Source organism: Melozone crissalis, unplaced genomic scaffold (assembly GCF_028551555.1).
Source record: "Melozone crissalis strain CALT ecotype California unplaced genomic scaffold, PUWL_Pcris_2 ptg000088l_1, whole genome shotgun sequence".
Taxonomy (NCBI): Eukaryota; Metazoa; Chordata; class Aves; order Passeriformes; family Passerellidae; genus Melozone; species Melozone crissalis.
Window position 1 is genome coordinate 245,614 of NW_026535865.1, and position 22,181 is coordinate 267,794.

Genomic DNA, 22,181 nt, shown 5'->3' on the forward strand with positions numbered 1-22,181 from the left:
CTTTTTCTCTTTGCCCTTCATACAGATGACGGACTTTTCAGTCTGTTTTTTCAGCTTCTCCTTTGTCTCAGCCCTCCCTTCAGCTCCCTCAGCTGAAAGGCACAAGACCAGGAACAGCTTTTGGGAATGGTAATCTAATTTGTACTAGTTAAGGTGCAAGAATGGACAGAATTTGAGGTTTTGGGGGAAAATACTGCTCCAAATATTCAGGAACAGAAAACTCAGTGAATTCTAGTTTGTACAAAGTTTGACTACGTAGCCAAAAAACATCTTTTTAGGCATTAGAAAAATATCAACCTTGGGGATGTCCAATCCATGTTTTCTCCATTTCAGCACAGAGCTGGACCCTGGCCTGTGCAGAGCCGACAGCAAACAAGGGCAACATCTCAGAGCGCACAGGCGGCTGTGGACGATATTTTAGGGAATTACAGTGAAAACACACAAACACGCCCTTTCACGGAACCCCTCAGCCCACAGGCCTGAGCCCCGCGCGGGATCCGGGCTGCTGCTCCGCCAGGAGCGGGTGAAGGTCAGTCCTGTCGGTGGGTCCGGTCTCTTCCGCAGTTGCCACCAAAACCTCTTCGCTTCAGAACCAGCCCCAGCCCGGTTCTATCCTTGACGCGCAGCCCGAGCGGCACCCGCGAGCCCCGATCGGGCGCAAAATGGCAGGCGCGGCTGCAGCCCGCGGCCATCTTGGCGCGGGGACTGCATGTCCCAGGCGGCGCCGCGGCGCAAGGGGCCGCCCGCCCGCCATCTTAGCGCTCCCTCCCCCGGTGCGGCGGGATTGAATGAGTCGCTGCCCGCCCGCCTGCCACCCCAGCGCCATGTCAGGCACTCCGAGCCGCGGCACTCCCGGCGGGACCCCGTTGTCGCCGACCCGTATCTCCCGGCTGCAGGAGAAGGAGGAACTGCGGCAGCTCAATGACCGCCTGGCCGTTTACATTGACCGTGTGCGGGCACTGGAGCTGGAGAACGACCGTCTGCTGCTAAAGATATCGGAGAAGGAGGAGGTCACCACCCGGGAGGTACGGCCGAGTTGGGGGCGAGCAGCGACTGCTCCCGTAGCGCCCCACGCCTCCGTCCCGGGGCGGGTCCGCGGCCCGGCACTCGCCCGGCCAGCTCCCGCCCGTTCCCTGCGCGGCGCGCGGTGCGCTGCGACGGCTCCGTGTGGCCGCCGCGCCATGCCCGTCCGCCGCGCGGGGAGCGGGGGCCGTGAAGACCCAGCACGTACCCGCGCGACCCCTCGGGGCGGCCGGGGGCTCTCTGGCCGCGGTGTCGCGCTGAGGGGCTACTGGCGACACACTGAAGGCGTCTGAGGCCGGGATTCGGCCCGGGGAGGAGCCCGTGGCGGGAGCGGAGCGGGGTGGACACGGCGCTGCAGGCGGGACTGGCGGCTCCCGCGCCGGACGGGCCGCACCGCGAAGCCGGGGCCGGGGTCGCGGGCGGTCCGAGCCCTCCGTGCCCCGCGCCCACAGCACACGCGTGCTCTGGTACCGGCTCGTTGGGTGTCCCCTACGGCCTCTGTCTTGACGGCTGATGCAGTGGGGTGGGAGATTTGAAATGGTTTGGGCTGGCTTTGCCTCTGACCGCAGGAAATCTTTTACAGACTCCGTAAATACTCGGAATCAAGTCCGTGTAAGCGACTCTGATTTGTTTCCTCGAATTTTGGAGGCAAAACTGCATGATTTTTTTCCCCAAGTTTAGCTTTTCCCTATTCTGTGGCGGCTGCTTTCCGCGGTACTCTCCTCCCCCTGTGGCGGAAGGATGTAGTCGGTGACACTGAGGACCGTCCCGTCCTGGGCAAGCCCAGACCCCCTCAGCAAGGTGCGGTGTCCCACCGCTGAGATGATGTTAAGGTGCTGTGGAAAGTCTATCAACAAACTGCCTGGACTGTAACTTCTGGGATGTGATGGATCGCTGTGCCACTGTGTAGCTTTTAATTTTTTTTGGTCTTTTTCCCCTTTTCACCCCTTGAGATGCTGATTTGATGATGCTCGGGGTGTTGGGAGGAGGATTTGATTTAATTTAGTTTAAGGTAGAGCAGATGTTATAATGTCTTATTTGGGGATGCAATCAGTGCATGTATGCCCAAACCAGAAGTACCTTTAGAGTCCCTTTGTATCGCTTAATGATATATTGTAACTTCCATGCTTTCAAAATCGCTAGCTATTTCTAAGCATGAAGCATAACTTACCGTGTGAAATCATGCTATACACAAAATAAACACATCTAATTTAGGAAGCTTCTAAGCTGTAGATCGCTGGAGGCTAGAAGGAGTATCCCTTTGAAATGCAAGAGTGAGAATGTAAATCTGTTGATGGTAGACATGTGCAAGAGTAAGAGGACAAGCAGACAACGTTGATATAATTTCATTAGACTTTTAGCATGAGTTTAAACCAGTTTGTAACAGCGTAGTGTGTGAGCAATTCTGAAAAGTATTCTGATGCAGTAATCAGAAAATAAACTTGAGAATAGGAACCTTTTGGTTACTTTGAGCTTTCTACTTCTGTGTTTTTCATCCAGACTTCAAAAAGGTCTTAATCCTCAGACATAACAAACTTCTTCAGGATTTATCAAGCTCTTCTTTGGCACTGATGCTTTGGCTTGTCTCTGGACCACCTTTGTTAAATACTTTCCTCATCCCTTTAGGAAGGTTTATTTATTCTTTACATATGTCCACAGAAGGAAACTTTGTAGTTTTATTGTTTTAGTGCTGGGCAGTGGACATTGGTTTAGGACTGTGGAAGCAGTAAGCCTTCACATAGTTGTCAGATTTCCTATTTACTGGAATGGGAGAACCCTGTCCTTTCACTTTTGGGACCAACCTAGTAAATTGGATTTTCTGCTGGCAATTCAGCAAATTCCAACAATTATTAACTGTTGGAATTTGCATTCATAAAATGATTAGTCTTAATGTGAAATAAGATATTAATTAAAAATAAACCCTCCAAATCCCACAACCTCCCCCCAAACAAACCCCAAAGAAGCTCTAACTTCTGTGTAGAAGCACAGTTAAACATAGTCCAGTGAAATTTGCATACTGTTCTCTCTGCATTATTAAATCTTTATATGTGTAAGCATCTAAGCTCTGCATGCTTATAGGAGACTATTTTCTTTTTCCACAGTGTTCAAAATGCACATTCCCATTTGTTGCCCTCAACTGTGTGTAAATTTAAGTCTGATCTTATTTACTATTTATAAAAGCTAATTGAATATTCTGTTATTTTTGGCTTTTCTTTGGTTCTGGCAGAAGATGTCACCTGCCACTGTGGTAGGTGGCATCGTGCACATTGTGGGAAGCAGACAGAAGCACTGCTCAGCAATGGGCTGTTGTTCCTACCTGAGACTTTTGCCTAGAGAGCAGATGATGGAGTCCATGATCAAAGGTGGATTTCTCAAAGCTAAGGACAGCTATAGCAAACAGTACACGGAACCATGGTTATCATGAGAGAGATGTTTGTTCTTTGCTTGTCACTCAGGTATCCCTCAGGGACCATACCTGAGCTGGCAGAGACTGTTACTTACTGACATGACATGTCCTGAGTAATGGGTTCCTGACACCCCCTGCCCCATCCCTGCATGTCTGGGAACAGTTTTGCTCTGTGCTCAAAGTTCTGGTTTAGGGTGGTGTCTTCTGGATGAGAGAAGTTCTACTGATGCTGATCAGGCAAGGAGTGTAGTTATTGTTCTGCCAGAGATTCTTTAATCATCAGCTGATCAGGATGTTCTTTTTCCTTGTTGTTTCAACTACCAATTTGAACAAGATTGCAGAAAGCAGCTGTTTGTGTGGCAGTCCCAGCATGGTCTTAGAACAATATAATTCCTGTTCTTCTTGATGAACACAGGGCTGCCATCTCTTAACAGCAGAGAAAAGGAGCTTTGCAGTTGATTAATCTTCAGGTCTTTATTAATTATAGCCTTTTTCCTAACCCTGTCCAATGCTGCTTTACTTGTATGCAGTAGGCACCTAGACAAATAAAAAGTGTATACTGTAAGCCCTCAGACAGATGCAAAAAAAAGTTTACAGATGTGTCTGAGGGAACCTCTAACTGTCCTCATTCCTTCTCTGTTTGCTTTCCTCCATCACTGCCCTTGTGTAAGTTAGCCTGTGACAGAAGAGAAATGGAGCTCATCCCCTTGTTTTTCTACATCCTTAGTACATGACTGACGCTGTTCTCACTGTGTTGGGGTCACTGTTGCAATAATCTGATTTGTGAGGCTGGGAGGGGACATAGTGGAAGAGCTAAGAGAACAGTCCTAGAGCCCTCCTCAGTTCTGTTTTACTGACTCTCTGCTCTCTTCTGTAGTGCTCATGGTTGTAGCCTTCTGGAACAGATGTTTTGATGGGGACAAGAGGGATTACTGCGCTGTTCTGAGGACACCCCACTGTGCTCATCCCCTCGAAGGAGAATTAGAAAAATAAGGTCCTCGGGAGCCTCAGCTACTGACAGCAATTGCCCTTGTAACAAAAAGAGGATCTGTGGGGTTCCCTCTTCGCTCTGTCTTCCCATCTCTGTGGGTGTGTGTGCAGGTGGCTGCAATCTCACATGCTTTCCTCTTGCCTGCCAGTGTTGGAGCTACCATGCCCTTTGTGTGCACTACGTGTGGTGGCCAGAGCTCCTGTCCTGACCAGGATATGAAGGTCTGGTGTTGCCTAGTTGTCACCTGCAAAATTCGTACTTAGATGCTGCTGTGGACGTTGGGTCACTCAAGTTGCATCCTCTAAAATATTGTGTTAAATGATTTTCTGACACTGTAGGTGTCATCTGGGAGTTGACATAACACATATCTTCATTGTTCTTGAGAACTTGACTGATATTTTTGGTGGGCCTGAACCAGAGCTGACTGGCAGTCCTTTGTCAGTCTGTAACTGGCTAAATTAGAACATGCTGAGCCACACTTGGTGGGAATACACTTGTGCTTTGCACGTTAATGTATTCTTATGAGATTAACGTTTCTTCAGCAGATTTGTCTGGAGTCACTTGTGGTTGGCTGGAACATGTTTCTTGCCTAGCATGTTGGTTCAGTGCCTTCTTGATGTGTTTCAAGTCTTCACTGAGTGACACCTTGCAGCTTTTCTCAAGTGGGGTTGCTTTGGGAGGGTCTGTGTCAGTGTATCTGCCCTTGACCCACTGCCTAGTGAGCTTTGAATGCTCCCAGCACAGGTAGGTGAGAGCATCCAGCAGCTGTGTCTTTCAGTCTGCTATGGAAGCATCTCTGTTTTCTTTTTCTATTTCCTTGTTCCCTGTGTTGCCCAATTACACTCGCAGGCTCTTTTGCCAGCAAAAGAGAGGGTAAAAAAGCGAAAGCACATTTGTAGTGCAATAAGGGTGTCTAGGTTGGCCTCTGTGCAGGAAGATTTATGCTAGGGCGCATGGACATGAGGTGGATTGGGCTGCAGCATGTCCTTTTGTTTTGTGCTGAACATTTTAGGGTTTTTCTGTTGCTTTCAGAGGGAGTTTCCATTTTCACAGTTGAGGGACCCATTTGCTGGCCTAACCTGTCATCTGGGAAGGTTTGTTGCTGCTTCCCAGGGCTTGTATTCTGGACATTGTAGAGAGACTGCTGAAGTTCACAGGGCCAAATGAGTTTCATCCCTTCTGCTCTTCAATAAAGGGATCGGTGCTAGTGGCAAGAGGGACCTGAAGAGTGTCAAACACACGGACATGGCTCTGGGTGATCGTTGGAAGTTAGGGGTGGGTTTTGTTTGGGGTTTTTTTTGGTTTGGCTTTTTTGGGGATTTTAGTTTGTTTGTTTGTTTGTTTTGTTGTTGTTGTTTTCCCTTTTCTTTCTCTTATGGAATGTTTCTCCCATTTGTTGCCTAAGAGGCTGGAACTATAGATACTTGAGAAAGACAAAGGATGTGGCCAAGATGTGGGGAGGGGGTGCAGGTGGCTGCAGTCCCTGTGGTGGGGAGCTTTCTCTTGAGAAGTTCAGAGACACTGTGAGATTTTGGCTGGGCTCAGCTTCTCACTCACTCTCGGGGTCGGAAGGCAGACAGTTGGGCTGCTGCTACTGCAGGGAGAATTTGCTGCCGCTGCGAAGTTCTGTCCTGCACAGCTTCTACTACCAAGGGTGAGCCTTTGCTTATTAGAGTGGCCATTGAACTGTGACCTTTTCAACACCCGACCTCACCGGGAAGGACCCTCGGGGTAAACCTGGAACCCTGAACCCCTCTGAGGGGGTGTCTCCCGGGTCTGCCTGACCCCTGCCTTCCCTGGCACAGCTCCTGAGTTTTTGCTACACTGTTTGCCACTCTGGGTGTGCCTACTGCTGCTGTTCCAGCTTGCTGCTCCAATGTTCCTGCTCCAGGCCGTTCAGCTTCCCAAGTGGCGCTGAGACCGGCTGCCCACTGAGGGTTTGCAAAGAGAGCCCCTTCTCTCTCACCCGCCATTGCCGTGTGGGGCTGGGGCTGGGTCTGTGCTTGGGGCCGGGGCTGGGTCTGTGCTTGGGGCTGTGCTTGGGGCTGGGGCTGTGCTTGGTCCCGGGGCTGTGCTTGGGGCTGGGGCTGGATCTGGGTCTGTGGTTCTGTTTGTTGTTGCTGTTGTTTGTTTGCCTTGTTATACATAACCATACTACTAAAGAACTTTACTCATTTTCTCATACCTTTGCCTGAAAGTCCCATAATTTCAAAGTTATGATAATTTGGGGAGAAGGGGTCACATTTTCCATTCCTAGGGAGGAATGGAAAGACGTTGGCATGAGAGCACAGGTGGTGTGGGGAGAGTGAAGGGCTTGAGGATAGCCAAGCAGATTCTGCAGATCAACCCTGGATTACACAACTGCTGTTGGCAACAGGGTTTTGGATTCTACAACGAACCAACAAATCCCAGGTGCAAATTTAGGCTGGGTGAAGAATGAATTGGGAGTTCCTCTGGGAAAAAGGACTTGGGGGTGTTGGTGGGTGAGAGGCTGAACCTGCTCCAACCATTGGCACTAGCTGCCAGAAGCCACCTCTGTGATGGGCTAAGCCCCCGGTGTGGGCAGCAGGGCAGGGGGGATTCTGCACCTCTGCTCTGTTCAGAGAAGCTGTGGCTGCCCCATCCCTGGAAGTGTTCAGGCCAGATTGAGGCTTGGAACAACCAGGGATAGTGGAAGCTGACCCTGCACATTGCAGGGGGTGGAATGAGATAGGCTTTAAGGTCTTTTCCAACCCAACTCATTCTTTGATTCTTTGACCATGGAACTGTCTTTCAGGATTCACAACTGCTTCAGAGAGACAGGATTCACCTGACTAAATGTCCAGCATAAAGCTGGATAACCCTGTCACACTCTGGGTGAGGAACTGGCTCACAAGTTGGGCACAATGGGCTATAGTGAGGGAGGGACATCAGGCTGACATTGGTCACAAGTGGAGTGCCACGGGTCTCCACCCTCAGCCCATCAACATCTTCATCAATGATCCTTGGATGCAGGACTTGGAGGGATTCTAAGAAAGTTTGCCAATGGCATTAAATTGGGGGGAGCCGTCAGCACCTGCAAGGGCAGAGAAGCCCTCCAGAGAAATGCTGACCAACCAGAGAGATAGGAAATCACCTATGTGAAGCTTAACAAGGACAAGTGCTAGATGCTGCCCCTAGGATGGGGCAGCCATGGCTGTGTGGATGGACTGGGGAATGAGAGGCTGGGGAGAGGCTGCAGGAAGGGACCTGGGGGTTCTGGCTGATGGCAGGTTGGATCTGAGCCAGCAGTGCCCTGGAGCCAGGAGGGCCAACCGTGTCCTTGGGGGCATCAGGCCAGCTGAGTGAGGGGAGGGGATTGTGTCTCTCTGCTCTGCACTGGAGCAGCCTCACCTCGAGTTCTGGGGGCAGTTTTGGGCACCACAGTATAAAAAAGACATTGAGCTAGTAGAGGAGTGTCCAAAGAAGGGCCACAAGGATGGGGAAGGGTCTAGAGGGGAAGGTGTATGAGGAGCTGCTGAGGGCACTCTGTTTGTTCAGCCTGGAGGAGACTGAGGGGAGACACCAATGCAGCCCTCAGCCTCCTCATGAGAGGCAGGTCCCAGTCTGTACACTCTCATGACCAGTGAGAGAGCCTGAGGAGGCAGCATGGAGCTGAGTCAGGGGAGGTTCAGCTTGGATGTCAGAAGGTTTTTTCCCAGGAGGTGGCTGGGCACTGGACAGGCTCCCAGGGGAAGTGCTCAGAGCACCAAGCTTGCCAGAGCTCAGGGAGCATTTGGGTAACACTCTCAGGCACAGTGTAGGATTGTTGGGGTGCCCTGTGCAGGGCTGGGAGTTGGACTCTCGATGCTCTTGCAGGTCTAACTCAGCATATTCTCTGATTCTGTGAAAGTTGTTCTGGCATCCTTTCACAGAAGCAAAAGTAGCAATCTTACATGGTCTGTACATTTTAGCTGTCTGATATAACTTTCAAATAATCTTGTCTTATAAAAAATATAAAGGCATAGCAGACTTCAAGGTGCCTCATGCAGTCTGTATTACTGATTATATGTTAGGTTATTTTGGGACAGGAAGAAGTCTGTAGCTCTTTATCCTCTGAGATAGAGAACAAGAGTGGAAGCTCATTTCTGAACAGTTCACATTTCTGTAGTTCATGTGGTTTCAGACACTTTGTAGTGGAAGAACAGCAGAGTCAAAATGGGTCCTTGGGCTTGTATTCTACAAAATGTCTTCACGTGTTTAAAAAAAAATCTCCCAAAGCAGCAGTATTGGGAATAAGGACAAATAATTGAAGTTAAGATTGTAAGGTGCACTGATCTTGTTCAGTTTATCTCTTGGGAAGGTTTGGACATTTCAAACATAGTATGTTTTGTTGCATTGGTAATAAAAATGAAATCTTTGTGTTGCTTTTTAATTGAAAATGTTCAGTATAGAATGTTCTTAAATGGCAGAAATCATATCATACACCCTTTTTCAAAGAAACTTTTGTGTAACCTGGTCCTATGTTTCAGTTCTTTGATAGTTGTTGTGATGTTACAGCACACAAATACTTTACAAACCCAAATACTTTTTTTTTCCCCTTAGGTGAGTGGAATCAAGAGTCTCTATGAGTCTGAACTGGCTGATGCTCGAAGAGTTCTGGATGAAACTGCCAAGGAGAGGGCTAGATTACAAATTGAAATAGGAAAACTGAGAGCAGAACTCGAGGAGTTCAATAAAAGGTGAGGAGGGTATTACATTTCTTTTCTTTCAATTAGAACGGGCAATATTTGCTGTGGAAATGATACCAATGATGCTTCTTAAAACACCTCCTGGAAGCAGATCCATGAGAAGATACAGGTTTGTCAGAGGGGAAATCCTTCAGCTTGTTGGTACAGCTGGTCAGAGCACATAATTCCAGCAGTATATACACAAGTGTATTTGTAAATATTAGATGAATGTTATGTGATGTGAGACTCAAGCAAATGGCTGTGCCTGCTTTGTCCTGTCCTGCCTCCCCTGACGTGGATGTGCATGTGTGCAGCTGCTTGGTAAACTGGATCGAGAAAGAGATCTAGATTAAAACTGATCCATTCAAGGAGGGTTCATGAATGATTTTTATTGTCTGGCTCACTGTATGAGTGATGGGAGAAATGGAAGAAAAGGGAAGGGGTTGGCCCTGAGCAGTTTGGGAATATGGAAGCAGTGTTGCCTTGAAAAGACATGAAGCTACAATGTATATGTGCCAGGAGAAGACCTTGTACCCACTAAATAATTTTAAACTGCCATTCAGTTTGTATCACAGAGAATTGGCATAACAAACTAGTTCCTGAAACCATGTAGAATTTATTATTTCAATTCCCATGGGAATTATTTGTAATCAAATACTGTTTAGTAGTAGAAACTTCATTTAAAAATTAATATATGTAGTGGAAAATAAATTTTTGCTTCTAATTGAATTTTGCTACCTATTTTAATACATGAGATTTGGGAATGACAGATTTTTCCTGAGCAGGTCATTATGTACATCACCTGTTTATCAATGTTGTCAGCCATAAAATAGGTTTTAATGTGGCAGTGCCACTAAGGCCTACTGTAAGTCTCTCATTTCTTCATTTGCAACTAAGTAGTTATAAAAGGACTTAAATGTTTCCCTCCCCTGTCTTTTTTTTTTTTTTCCTGGCTATCTAGTTAATTTATGATAAAGTGTTTCACATTTTCTCTGTAAATTTTGCTATATCACTGAATACTCATTTTCTCTGCTGGGCCCTTTTTTTAAAGTCAGCCATTGGAGATATTTTTGGAATTTGCCCTAAAACATCTGTCCAAACATGAAATAGTGATAGTGTAAGCATCTGCATTTGAGTTGGTGTAAAGTCTGTTGAAGTACAGCCTATAGCATAGGCCTGCATGTGGTCAGGCAAGCTGTGTGCTGGTATTTGTGGACTTGGTTAGCTCAGCTTTTGTTAACCATGAAAAACTCCTCTGGTAACTAGGTCAGCAGTAAAACCCCTAAAGTGCAGTGAGGTGAATCCCACCCAGCCCTACTGGGGTGTTGCTGTTGGAGCTGTATATTCTCTTCAAAGCCTCAGGCCAGCAGTCTTGGCATTTATTTTGGATAGTGTATTTTGCATGGCAGTTGGCATGTGCATGGCACATGGACTTTAAGGTTGTCTCTCTCATCTTGTGATAGCAGGTACTCTTGCTTGGCTTTTAAAGCAAGCTCCATAAGAGAGCAACAGTAGTAACTGGGAATTTGGTTCACCTCTCATATTTCTCTATTTTGATTAAGGTCTCCTTGTAAGAAGTATCTTCACTTGGCAGATAACGAGAATCCAGTTGATTCCTGTTCTTTAGACTTTTGATAGGCATAAGAGACTGTACAAAATCCTTTGTGGTGGGAAACTGTGCATGTAAAGTGATGGAGATAGTGTTTTCCCTTGGATCACCCCCCTCAACCATTGCCTGGACAACTGAGTTGCCCCTTACCAGTCACTTCAATGACCAAACTAACTTCAGCTTTTTGTTTGCTTGTCTTCTGCAATAGGTGAGGAAAAAATACCTGGTTTCTCTCTCTGTTTACAGTTCATAGCAGTAGAGTCGAATTCCTCAGCTTCAGAGTTTCTTCTACTTAATTCCTTCCAGTCCATTGAGATGCTTGTAATTTTCTTGGAATGTTTGTGGGGTGTCTAGCTTGTGATGTGGCCAGATTTTAAATATGACTCTCGTAAGTGAAACTTTCAGTTTGTTGTCTGATTTGCAGTGTTCACTTGACATGTAGCTCATTACTGAAGCTGACAGTCAGATGCTGCTTCTCTCAGTATTGTAGCAATGGGGAGTAATGAGCATTGACTCCATGATTGCAGAAGGCTGATCAAATGCTTTATTAAGCTATACTACACTACACTACACTGTATAAAAAACCCTTTGTCCATGCCAGACTGTCCAATGCACACATGTGGATCCAATTGGTCAATGAATCAAAACACCATCACCAGAGTCCAATTGGGAAACTGCCTTTTGGTAAACAATCTCCCTAACATATTCCACATGTGCACAACAACAGGTGCAGAGATTAAGATAAGAATTGTTTTCTCTGAGCTTTCTCATAGCTTCTCAGGAAAATCCTGGGAGAGAAGTAAGTCTCTTTCTGTTCAGAGAATATGTGATTACCACATCTCAGACCAAACTTGCTTTGAGAACTGTGTAGTGGAAGGGTAGGTTATTGCATAAGTTTATATTCACTATTATTGCCTCTCCCTCTCTTTCAAGCTCATAACAGAGAAGAGATTTAAGAATGCCAGCACAGTCTGGCCAGGAGCAATCCCAAACACTGCCATTCTTTTGTTTGCTTGGAATACATTGGGTTGCTGGTACAGGAGATAATAGACTTCCCTCGCAATATAGGATCACAGTCAACCTCCTGGTTTATTAGCAGATTCCCCATTTCTTTTTTTCCTCCCCAAGACTGAGTTTGTGAGCATGGAAAGCTCTGAAGGCACTGAAGATACTCCAGGGAAGCCAAAGGGTATAACATCAGGCCTAGTGTGGTAACACCAGGCCCAGTTTGTGCCCAAAGGTGTCTGAGGCTTACCCTGTGTTTAGTTCCTTCCTGGAGCTGTTTACTTGCACAATTTCAACTTGTGAAGCAGCTGACCAACCTACATCAAGAGTCTTGGACAGGGCACAAGGATTTGGGACAGAGCCTGTGGTCTAGGAAGGAACAAGGTTTCTCTGTCAATGTAATGGACGTAAGAGGAAGCGCTTCTGCTTATGTCTTTCTGTATCTTGTTCAAATACTGACAGATAACACTACACCAGGGTTCCATATGAGTGCCAATTCAACTCCCAGGGTTTGGATTCTGGGGCACATATTTGTTTATTTTAGATTTTTTTCTCTTACTGTGTTACCAGTGTTGTAATATTTTCTGGGGGATTTTTAGTGTTTGAGATAATTGGATATAATTTTCCCTACTAAGTCAACAAGAAGCATCTTTTTCTAGAGTCGTTTGTTGTGGCAGGGTGGTGCTGAGGGTGCTGTGACCTCCCTGAAGAGCATCCTGAGGACGGCTCAGGGGCACAGGCACGTCCTTCTCCCAGTGATAATGAGCTCTGGCTTCTTCTGTCAGGTGATGTGGAGAAAGAGACTGGGGCTCTGTATGGTGTTCCACAGAATAGTGGCCTCTATTAAAGGCAGGGACCTCTGCAAAGGGAAGCAGGAACAGAAGCGCTCCCAGCTGGGCAAAACCAGGGATTGATGTAGGGAAGGCGGGGGGCGGGGCAAAGCCAGTAACCAATGGGATGTGGGCTCAGGGGTGGAGCATGAGGGGAGAACCAATGAGCAGCAAGGGATTAACATAGAGCGGCAGAGGCCTCTGAGGTGATGTACTCACCCCAAGGCAGTGGCTGGGGGTGTTGTGGTTTGACCGGAAATGGGACATCTGGGATATGTTGTTTTTGCTGTGGTTACCAATGGGTGGTCGGATTTTAAGATGAGCACCTGGTTTGACCAGTGGGGCATTTGGATCCGCCTCTTGAGACTACAAACCCAAGGAGTTAAAAGCAGGGCTCTTGTCCTTCAGAGTCCTCTTGGGATTTCCGGCGTGAAGCAGTTGAGTCTCCCTTCCCCGGCCCAGTTGCTGGCTGGGCTGGGGGAGGGGAGAGCCATGTGGCCCATCTACGGTAGGCCCGGATTCGGAGGAAGGGTGGTGGAGCATCGAGCGACCTGTTTATTCCGCCCCCCCCCTCCTTTGGAGACGGAGAGAATGCAGCCCGTGCTTGAACTGTTACCTTGAAACTTGATATCATGTGCCGGGAGCACGGCTGGGAGGAGAAGGTGGGGGGGGCAGCGAGCAGCCCAGCCGCCTGGGAGAGCTTTTAACCCTTGTGGAAGATGGGAACTTCACGGAACATTACCTTTCCTGGGAAAGGGATAAGAGTGGAAGATGAAGGAAGAAACAGGCCAGTAAGGGGGTCTGGCAAAGAGAAAGAGAGATGTTGAAGGAATGGAGGAAGATGGAGTGGCAATCTTGCTGGACTCTTTTGTTGTATTTCCATGGACTGTTTCCTGGTGATACAGAGGCTGCAGTGCAGGGGGAAGCGGAGGCTCGGAGTCAAGAGAGTTTGTTTTTGAGACCCCTCGGCCCCAGGGGGTATAGAAGAAATGGGGGGGACAAAGGTCCCAGAGATGAGACTGTGCTCTGCTTGGAACGAGATGAGGCATCCTTAAAAGGCCCTGAAGGCAGGCCCCTGCCCCATCCCATGCCTGGTGGTGAGAGCACCTCGGCATGGAAAGGAGATGTCACGAGATAGCAAGACTCCGGGCGGTGGCTGATTGTGACAAGAAGTCCGTGGCACAAGGAAGGACTCCGTCTATCCCTCATGAGCTGAAGATTTGATTTTTTTGAAAGGGTGGTGCCAGATCGAGTGTGGATAATTTTGGGAAATGTAAATGTATTGGGGATCTGGTAGGAGGAGGAGGGGGAAGTGTTTCTGTGTAGTTTTCATTTTCCTTGTGGTTTTTTCCTATTTCTTTTGTAGTTTAGTTTTTGTAGTCTAGTTAATAAAGTTTTTTTTCCCTTTTCCTTAAGCAGGAGCCTGCTTTGCTTATTCCCGGGTATCACCTCCCAGCAGATGCCAGGGAGGGGGAATTTTCATGAAGGCACTGGCATTGTGCCAGTGTCAAACCATAACAGGGGGTTAGCCCTCCAGGGCAGTGCTGCCAGCCCCTCTTTGGCTGCCTCTTCATCCCTCACAGTTTGTGTTGAATTGGACCAAAGGTCTGCTTAGCCTGTTAATTGATCTCTCTTAAAGGCCATTTGTCTAGAGAAGAGAAGAATGTAACATGCATAGCAACAGCTCTCGGGAATACTCTTCCAGTCTTCAACAATTCCCTTCAGCTGAGGGACTTTGTGATGTCCAGCTGGATTCTGTGTAATAGCCATTATGGGTTTGCATTTCATAGTGTGACCAGCTATTTTGTGGAGTTATTCTGAGACCAGCTGTTTGTGGAGTTCTTAGACATAGCAAAGGGATTCTGAGTTTATCTATGTATTGTATGAAGATGTTGTTCAATCTGCCTTTCATTTGTTCATTTATCCCTTTTTTTTGTATTCTTCATCTCTCCTAGGATTTTCTCTTTAATGATCTCTTTTTTTCAAGTGGAAACACCTTACTGCTTAATTGCTTCTACTCCCGAAGCTGCTTTGTGCTTTCAATCAATGTTTTATCATCTCTGTCATTTTTACTGTTTTAGTGTATCCTCTTGGGAAGGAAAGCTGCAGAATTGGAACTTCAGCCAGTATTCAAGATGTTATTGTACCATAACAGTGTTCTATGTCTTGTTCTGTATTTTATTTATGAATAATTTCTCAAACACGGTTGCATTTTGAGTGCTTCTGAGCTGCTGATGTGTGAAGAAGGGTAAGCTCCAGGTAGTATTTTACATCAGATGTCTCCCAAGACCCCAGTGAGTGGCAGGAGTGCTACAGAACTCAGAAGTGTTTTGTGGTAACTATATTTGCTGTGGCCTCTTTAGGCAGAGGTGAAATAAGGCCCTCTCAGAGCCCTTCTGTGCGGGGTTTTTACCCCTGCTTATGCTCCTTGCCTTCCTTTACAAAAGCCAAATTAGCTCTGAATTTTCAAATTCTTTATGTTTATGCATATGCCCACTACTCTTCTTCGTTGATGCCTTTGTCTAATTTTACCTGTGCAATCAGAGAAGGATTTTGTGGGGGGACTTTATCAAAGGCCTTACAAAATATTGTCCAGACAGACAATACTCATAGCCCTTTCACAATTAAGTGACTCCCCCATCAGTGGGCAAGGGAAGGCCACTAGGTTGGTCAAGCAGAACTTGAAGAAGCTGTACTGGATGTCTTGAATCATTTCCCTGTGCTCTGTATGCCTTTGCAGAGCTTTTGGGAGGATCTGTTCCATGATGTTCCCAGGTACGGAGGTATGGCTGGCAGGTCAGTAACTCCTGAAGTCCTCCTTCCCATCCTTTTGAAAAATGGGCGCAATGTTTCCCTTTTACCTGGGCCTTCATCTCACTGCCATGAGTTTTCAAATGTCATGGGGAGTGGCATGGCAGCTACTTCAGCCAGTTCCTCGGGACTTTAGGGTGCATCTTGTCAGGTCCCATGGACTCAGGTTCCTCAGGTGGTCACAGACCTAACCTTTTCTTATAGTGTGAGCTACTTTGCCTTCCCAGTTCCTGTTTTGTGGTCCATCTACTGGAGAGGTTGCCATTGAAGGCTGAGGCAAAATAGTTGTTGAGTACATCAACCTTCTTCTCGTCTGAACCACTTTGCAAAGGCTTGTTCATCGAAGAAGTACACTTGCTTTGACCTTCCTTTTCTGACTAACATACCTGCAAAAGATCTCGTTATTCTTGGTGTCCCTTGCCAAGTTCAACTTCAGCTGCACCTTGGCCTTACTGACCCTGTCCCTTCACAACCAGGCAATGTCTCCATACTCTTGCCAGGATACCAACCTGTACTAATATTGCCTCTTCTTTATCTTCTTGCCTTTTAGTTTCACCTGCTGGTCTCAACTCATTCTTGCTGGTCTCTTGCCTTCCAGTCCTGAGGATCAAGAGCTCTTGTGATGTAGAAAATTTCCTAGAAGTTCTTCTCCCTTGTCCCTGAGGGCAGTTTCCCAGCAGGTGCTATTGACCAACTCCTTGAACAGTAGGCAGTTTGTTTTCCTGAAACTCATTCTTCATTTCTCTTCACTTGACCCATGTCTCTCAGGACTGCAGACTCCTGGACTGCATGATCACTGCAACCCAGGCTGCCTCCTGTCTGACATCACTGGTTGGCTCATTTGTGTTGATGACCATCAGGTCCAGTATATCATCTCATCTGGTAGAGCCATTTATTACCTGGCTTGACAAGCTATCCTCAGTCCTCTCCAACAGCCTCCTCGATTGCCTACAGCTCACCCTGCTGCTTTTCCAGCAGATGCTGGGATGGTTGAGGTCTCACAGCAGGCTGAATCTATGAGTGCAATGCCTCCTGCAGCTGGAGAAAAAGGCTCCAGTTGATCAGTCGGCCAGGAGTAGATGCCAACTACAAGGGTTCCCATTGTTGCCTTGGTCTCTGATTCTTACTCATAGGCTTTCAAAATGCTTATGGCTGTTTTTTAGAGACAGCCCTTCACATTCAATCCACTTCTTGGGGAGAGTAACCCCTCCACCCCTCCTTCCTCACCTATCCATTCTTGACAGCTTGTAGCTGTTGATTGTTGAAGTCCAGTCGTGAGATTCGTTCCACCAAGTTTCACCAGCAACTAGGTTGCAGCTTCCCTGCAGCACAGTGACTTCCAGCTCCTCTTATTAATTGTCCACCCTGCATGCATTGGTATAGAGAAACAGCTGGATTGTTGGCTGTATCATCTTCTTAGGTGAATGCCCCTTAATTTCTTGGCAGTATTTCACTGTATTTCCCTTTTGGCTCCTGTTACCTCAGGAGCCACCAGCTCATCATCTCTGGAAGTAAGACTTCCAGAGTACCCTGAAACTGAATGTGAAACTAGGGCATGAGGGGGGCACGGGGCAGGAAGCACTTCCTTCTAACAAGAAAGAGCAGCCAGCCAAAACATGTGTGGTGCAGTTGATGCATTGAAGGGAAGGGATGCCATGTAAAGAGATGAGGACACGCTGGAGAAGTAGGCCTGTGTGAACCTTATGAAGTTCATCAAGGCCAAGTGTAAGGTTCTGCTTATGTGTTGAGTCATTCCCCTCACAGACACAGGCTGGGTGGAGAATGGATCAAGAGCAGCCCTGAGGAGATACAAGTATCAATGGGTGAAAAACTGAATTGGAACTAACAATGTGCACTTGCAGCCCTGAGGGCTGATCAAACCCTGAACTGCATCAAAAGAAGTGTGGCCAGCAGGTCAAGGGAGGTGATTTGCCCCCTCGAGCCCGCCCAGAGTACTGCATTCTGTTCTGGGGACCCAACATCAGAGTAATGTGAAGCTGCTGAAATGAGTCCAGAGGAGGCCATATGTTCTGGTGTTTTGAGGGCTGAAGCTCCTCTGCACTGGAGCAGAGTTGGGGAGTGTTCACCTGGAGAAGAGAAGGCTCCAGGGAAGCCTCAGAGCCCCTCCCAGTGCCTAAAGGGGCTCCAAAGAGAGAGAGAGGGACTGGGACAAGGCAATAGTGGTAGGACAAGGGTTGATGGCTTCATACTGACATAGGGCAGCATTAGATGGGATATTGGAAAGAAATTCTTCCATATGAGGGTGGTGAGGCACTCAGTCATAGAATCATGGAATATCCTGAGCTGGAATGGACCCCACAAAAACCATCAAATCAACTCCTGGCCATGCCCAGACACCCCAAAATCCCACCCTGTGCCTGAGAGTCTTGTCCAAACTCTCATTGAGCTCCAGAAGCCTTGGGGCTGTGATCGTTCCCTGGGGAGCCTGTTCAATGCCCCAGCACCCTCTGGGGGAAGAGCATGATATCCAACCAGCTGTGGCTGCCCACAGCTGTGTGGAAGTGTTCAAGGCCAGCTGGATGGGGCTTGGAGCCAACCCGGTCTAATGGAAGGTGTCCCTGTCCATGGGAGGGGTGAAACAAGATGAGATTTATGATCCCTTCCATCCATTCTGTGATTCTGTGTATTTTACATCTACCATACATAAATGTATCCACTATTTGTACTTGAATGCAACTCATGAATGTAAAATTTTTTCTTTTGAACCAAGTTCATAATTAGGTTCATAAAGCAATTAGGTAGTTTCATTCTATAAAAAGTTAAATATCTTTAGGATGTTCAAATAACCATTTATATGATGTAAGGAACAGCTTCATTTTTGTTTAAAGATGTTTGTATCAGGTGTAGGGACATATTTTTAAATCTAGAATTAAAATATTGTTGTAAAAATAGCCATTCTCATTACTGTAGCATGTATGGTTCTATCCTATATGCTGTGTAATGGCTTCCAGTGTTTGTGTTTTCATCTTCAGCTGTTTGACTAAACTTTTGACTGCTGGAGGGAGGGGATAAGTGGAGGAGGTATGGATGGGAATAATTAATTTACTGGTGAGGTGCACAAAACTTCTGCTTGGGTAGAACACCACCCTCCCACGAGACTGTTGAACCAGACCTGGTGAAGTGAATAAGGTCTATTCATTGATAACAGAGGTAACTCTGATGCCATGGTGAAGGAAAGTCTCCCGTCCTGTTGCTCATGAAGTGTCAGTTCCTGTCTTTACCAGTGCCACTTTTCCCCAGATCAAGCCAGGTCTGAAGGTCAGTATCTGTCAGGTGCCATCATTTTGCTTGTTATAGCAGTCTTGCTGGAGCTCCTGGCTCTGAGAGGGGTGAATGTCATGCTGTGGCTTCCTCTGCCTGCTGCCTGCCTATAAGTAGGGACAGAACAACAGGGCATGGCTTCAGACTGAGAGACACTAGGTTTAGATTTGATGTTAGAAACAAATTCTTCCCTGTGAGGGGGTGAAGGCCTGGAACAGGTTACCCAGAGCAGTTGTGGCTGCCCCATCCTGGAAATGTTCAAGGCCAAGTTGGACAGGGCTTGGAGCATGACAGGGTTGGAATGAGATGGGCTTTAAGTTCCCTTCCAACCCAAACAAAGCTGTGATTCTGTGGTCACTGAAGCATTTCCCTGAAGCAAACTTGGCTCTTTCTGGGGAAAAAAGAGCTCTCAAGAGTTACCCTACTTGGAGAGTTGCTTGGTGTTCCTTGAAGCATTGACACATCTCACCAGGTGGATTGACTGCTGGTGGGAACTTTTTAAAATCTCAGAGACCCCCAAAAGCAATTGTACCTTTGTAAAACCTCTGACACATTTTTGCATGAAGGCAATCAACCAGGCTAAAATTATAAGTGAAAATAAAAATTAAAATGGCTTGCCATGTTGTCAGTGTCCTTGAGGGGGCCAAAGTTACCACTGTCAAGAATTCTCTATGGTTCAAGCTGTACATCAAACACTTCTATTCATTCCCATCCCTGGGAGCAGTCTCTTGCTGCCTGGCTTCTGCACGTGGGTGGAAGCAGGAGGCTGTGTGAGCACATGCTGCTGTTCATGATCAGAGTGAAGCAGCATTTGCCCTTTGAGTCCTGTACAGGCAGAAGGCTCCCAGGTCTGATTGGTTTGACACAAGCACAGTGGCTTGTTTTACAACACATGTGTAACGTAGCACTTGTGACCTTCTGACTGCTGCTAAATAACTGTCTTTTAAATACAAGCCTTGTTTTGTCTGTGCCTCCAGCAAGCTGCTGAGTGTGAAGACACTGCACATATGTTGCAGAACAGAATTCAGAGTGACAGATTGGACTGATGATAAGAAAAACTGGTTACAGTTAAATGAAAACAAATTCTAAGATCCACACCATGAAATGCCGAGAGAAAACACAAGCTGAATGCATCACAGAATTAAGATTTCAGCTTAAAAAAGAAGCACATCATGCTGAACCATGTAAACCATTGGTAAACCACTGTACAAGCCAAAGGCAAACCACTGTGTGTAGGACACACAAATACCTGATAATGGAGGATTTTCATTAAGTAATTCTGGCCAATTCAGGCAAATCAGAAATTCAAGAAGACAGTACAAGTGATAAGGATTTTGGGAGCCAAGCTTCAGGATCCAGGCTGGGCAGCAAGGTTTGTATTAATCTAGAACACTGGTTTTCAGCTTTTTTTTTTTCTCTTTGCAAACATAATAGTTTTTTTCCACATTTGGAGTTGCAGATTGAATACAGAGGTTTTAAAAGCCTATACGTAGTAGGAATTCTCTTCAAACTTATTTCTGTGGGCCTTTAAAGCAGCTTATGGACCATAGGTCCAAGCTACATAACTATAGATTACAAGTGTGAAGAAAGGAAAGGAGAAAAATTGTCTGCGGTTACTTAAGAGAAAAAAAATAATAAAATTGTTCCCTTTGTTCCGTGTGGCGTGAGACTAAAACAGTGAGCTTAAGCAGCAACAAAGAAGGATTATAGCACATAGCAGATCAGTTTTTTACTAACATAATGATACATGCTGAGAAAAGCTGCAGAAAGTCACTATGTTAGATGAAAAGACTGATAAAATTACTTAGTGAGCAGAAGAAAGATTATCTTGGTCATATCTGCAAGTTGGATATAACAGCTCAATTAATGATATTTAAAGCACTCAGACATGCTTTGCCCATAATGAATACTGCTGAAGAAATACTGGTTTATTCCTGAAAGATGACCACATTTTCATAGTGGATTATTTTATTTTACTGCTTTTTGTGGGACTACATCATAAGGCATATGCTTGACCACATCAGATATAAAACCTTGGGGATGTTCAGGCCTCTTTGGTGCTTGCATGTACTTTGCTTTGTGGGCTGTACTGTAAAGTAAAAGATATCAGCTGTGTAGCTGCCAGATGAAGAAGTACTGTTTACACCTTGTGTGTATTACCATCTCTTAGCTGCCAGATTTGCCTTCTTGTTTTTCCCTTGTCTGTCCATGACATTTTTTTACCATGCCATGCATTTACAGAACATGGTACCAGCTGCACATTTTGGAGGTGTTCCAGGTCAATGATCAGCAGCATTTGTAGGGTACTGCAAGAGCCATATAGTGGTGAGCTGGTCTTGATAAAAGGTGTCTGGTAACAAAATACCTGTGGCTGTAACCAGGACATGCTCAGGATATGTGTGCACCCATGTATAAGTGTAATGTACTTTTGTTTTTCCAGCTACAAGAAGAAAGATGCAGATTTGTCTGTGGCTCAGGGTCGTATCAAGGATCTGGAAGTTCTCTTCCATAGAAGTGAGGCAGAACTCAACACTGTCCTGAATGAGAAGCGCAGTCTGGAAGCAGAGGTGGCTGATCTGCGTGCCCAGCTTGCTAAGGTATGGTAGGGAATGTTCTCTTGCTTCAGCACAGGACAGCCTGTGTAGCATAAATTCCCTTTTTTCTTTGCAGTTAGTTTATATTCTGAACATCAATGATGCACCTTGTTTACTGCTGAATCTTTGGCTGCCCCTCTTGGATACAAAACTAAATTGTAAGAAATCTACTTAAAACAACCAAAGCAACACAATGTTTAGACGTTTGGTTGTCGGAAGCTTTTGTTTTAAAATTTCTGATGTTTTTATATCTTGAGTCATTAAATATTCTTTGTAAGGTCCTGTATAATTTTACACTTGTGCTGGAGTACCCAGTGTGACCATGCTAGCAAGAAAAAGAAAGTGCAACATATTGTGCTTGAGGAATTAATAATCCTCAGCTCCTGTATCAGAATGTATTGAACTAATCCTGCATTTTAAATAGCTGGTATGCAAACATATAAGCTTGGTTTAAATGTCAATTAATACACTCACACACACACTGGTTTTTGTTTGTTTTTTTTCTGGGGCTTTTATTTATTGTGTTTCTTTCTGGTGGTGGTGTGGATTGGTTTTCTTTATTCAGTGGCTTGACATTAGTTTTGTCATTATGAGTAACTGCTCCAATGACATCAGATGAAGACTGTAAAAGGTTTATGGATGGAAGATAGGAATCCAGACAAAATTATCTTTAAAATTCTTTACTAGGCTGAAGATGGTCATGCTGTGGCAAAGAAGCAGTTGGAGAAGGAGACACTCATGCGTGTGGACCTGGAAAATCGGTGCCAGAGTTTGCAAGAGGATCTGGACTTCAGGAAGAATGTATTTGAGGAGGTATTATCAATCTAGTAATCTTGTCACTGTCCAAAGTTAATGTAGCTTTTAATCAAATTGACTATGAGCAACTACTAAGTAGTCCAGGTAAAGAAAATCAGTATTATCCTTCCTATAAATGGGTTGAA

General features: G+C 46.1%; 1 protein-coding gene across 1 annotated transcript in view; it reads left to right on the forward strand.

Annotated features, from left to right (window-relative positions):
- The first annotated feature begins 784 nt into the window (after positions 1–784).
- Positions 785–22,181, forward strand: part of LMNB2 (lamin B2) — a 36,784-nt gene continuing 15,387 nt past the window's right edge. Inside the window, exons 1-4 of the mRNA XM_054291002.1 lie at positions 785–1,025; positions 8,985–9,121; positions 21,087–21,243; positions 21,928–22,053. Of these exons, the coding sequence (XP_054146977.1) occupies positions 789–1,025; positions 8,985–9,121; positions 21,087–21,243; positions 21,928–22,053 (657 nt within the window). The 5' untranslated portion in view covers positions 785–788. The remainder of the gene's footprint in view (positions 1,026–8,984; positions 9,122–21,086; positions 21,244–21,927; positions 22,054–22,181) is intronic.